The 1,804-nt window shown below is 38.4% G+C and overlaps 1 protein-coding gene across 1 annotated transcript in view; it reads right to left on the bottom strand.

Moving 5' to 3' along the window:
• VWA9 (von Willebrand factor A domain containing 9) overlaps positions 1-1,804 on the bottom strand; it is a 39,284-nt gene that overhangs the window by 28,430 nt on the left and 9,050 nt on the right. Inside the window, exon 3 of the mRNA XM_011940560.1 lies at positions 1,592-1,742. Coding sequence (XP_011795950.1) covers positions 1,592-1,742 — 151 coding nt within the window. The remainder of the gene's footprint in view (positions 1-1,591; positions 1,743-1,804) is intronic.

The following is a 1,804-nucleotide window of genomic DNA, read 5'->3' as shown; positions in this document are numbered from 1 at the left end:
TTTTAGTAGAAACGGGGTTTCTCCATGTTGGTCAGGCTGGTCTCCTGACCTCAGGTGATCCACCTACCTCGGCCTCCCAAAGTGCTGGGACTACAGGCGTGAGCCACTGCGCCTGGCCATATTTCTAATGTATTAGGAAGTGTGCTTCTCTGGAGATTTGCTGTCCTTACCTCCCTTAGCTGAGTAATAAATTCATTAGTATAAGCAGCTAGATATTTTTCATTTGAGTAGAAAAAGGTCTACTATATTTTAAAGTAGTTTAGCTGCAAGAAAGATCTCCCTCTCCCACTAAGAGTTTATATGGGAAAGAAAAGACCTACTCAAATTTACTCTTCGAAAAAGGATGGGAAGGAAGTGGAATCTAACTGTTATGAAGGCAACAAGACTTTTGGTACAGCTTAACATACTGCTGTCTAGTCACAGTAGAAGAGATGGATGCTTTGCTTCTAGATAGCCAGAAGCTAAAGGCACAAAAAGTAAAAAGACTGTTCACAGTCCCTCACTCCAAAACTCCTTAAAAATCCATATACTTCAAACAATGAGCATTCACTGCACATTTAATTCTAATCATTTATTGACTGAACAATTATCTATTGGACACCTACTAAGTGTCAGGCACTATGCTGGACATCAAGGCTGTAATGGTGACTGAAACACTGACAATATCCAACCCTAAAAGGTTTAACATGCACCTAATATTCAAGGAGTCCACCCACCAATTGGAGGCAAGTCTCCTCTCCACTGCTCCTTGCTATTTTTGACTCTTCACTTTGCCAGTCTCAGTTAAGCATAGTATTAGCAACATGAACCAGGTAAAAGCTGTGGTAACATCACTTTCTTTCAGTCATAATATAAGCAGCAGGACTAGAAGAGTACACTATATCGGATCTAAGAACTCCAAGACCATCTGGTTGATTCTCCCTCTCTAGCCAATAAGAACTAGAGGAAGACTTCCCAGGGTCACATAGCAAGAGTCATACTGCAAAGTATAGAAGCTAGCCCTTCTTATATGACCTTAATTATGACACTAATTAAGTCCAGTATCTCTATTAAGAATCATCTCAAAGATTTCAATGCTAGTGAATATGGCTATGATTTCCAACTCTAATAATTCGTGGTTATAATTATCTAGGATTGGAGATCAACTGATGACCTTACCATAAGAAACCAATATTCTGCCACCCCTTAGGTAATGAATCTTCCAATCCAAAGTGCTGATGACAACAGCACCCTAGTACAGGTTGAGTATCCCCTATCTGAAAATCTGAAATCCAAAATGCTCCACAATCCACAACTATTACACACGCTTGAAGCTGACACGAAGCTCAAAGGAAATGCTCACTGGAGCACTTTGGATTTTCAGATTAAGGATGCTCAATCACTAAGTAAAATGCAAATATCCCAAAACCCAACAAAATCTGAAATCTGAAGCACTTCTGGTCCCAAGCATTTTGGGTAAGGAATACTCAACCTGTATCACAATATATATTTCTTTTTAACCTTCTTAGACAGAGAAGAGAGTAAAAGTCACAAGTTAGAAGAAAGTAAGGATAACAGAGAAACTAAGAAAGAAGTTTTTTTAAAAAGTTACCTGTGTTAATGACTTTAGGGATAGGATCAATTTCTTCATCTACAACAAAAGGTTCTGGCCTGGGGAAGACTTGCACATCAGCAGTTAGGTGGCCACACTTGAGAACAGCATGGAAAGGCGTATATGCCAGATCTATCAGTTTTCTAGAATATGAAAATTAATAGTTATAGGAAGAGTAATACGATACATATAATTTTTTTTTTTTTTTTTTTT

Source organism: Colobus angolensis, unplaced genomic scaffold (genome assembly GCF_000951035.1).
Source record: "Colobus angolensis palliatus isolate OR3802 unplaced genomic scaffold, Cang.pa_1.0 Scaffold19, whole genome shotgun sequence".
Classification (NCBI taxonomy): domain Eukaryota; kingdom Metazoa; phylum Chordata; class Mammalia; order Primates; family Cercopithecidae; genus Colobus; species Colobus angolensis.
This window is presented reverse-complemented; position numbering and strand designations above follow the sequence as displayed.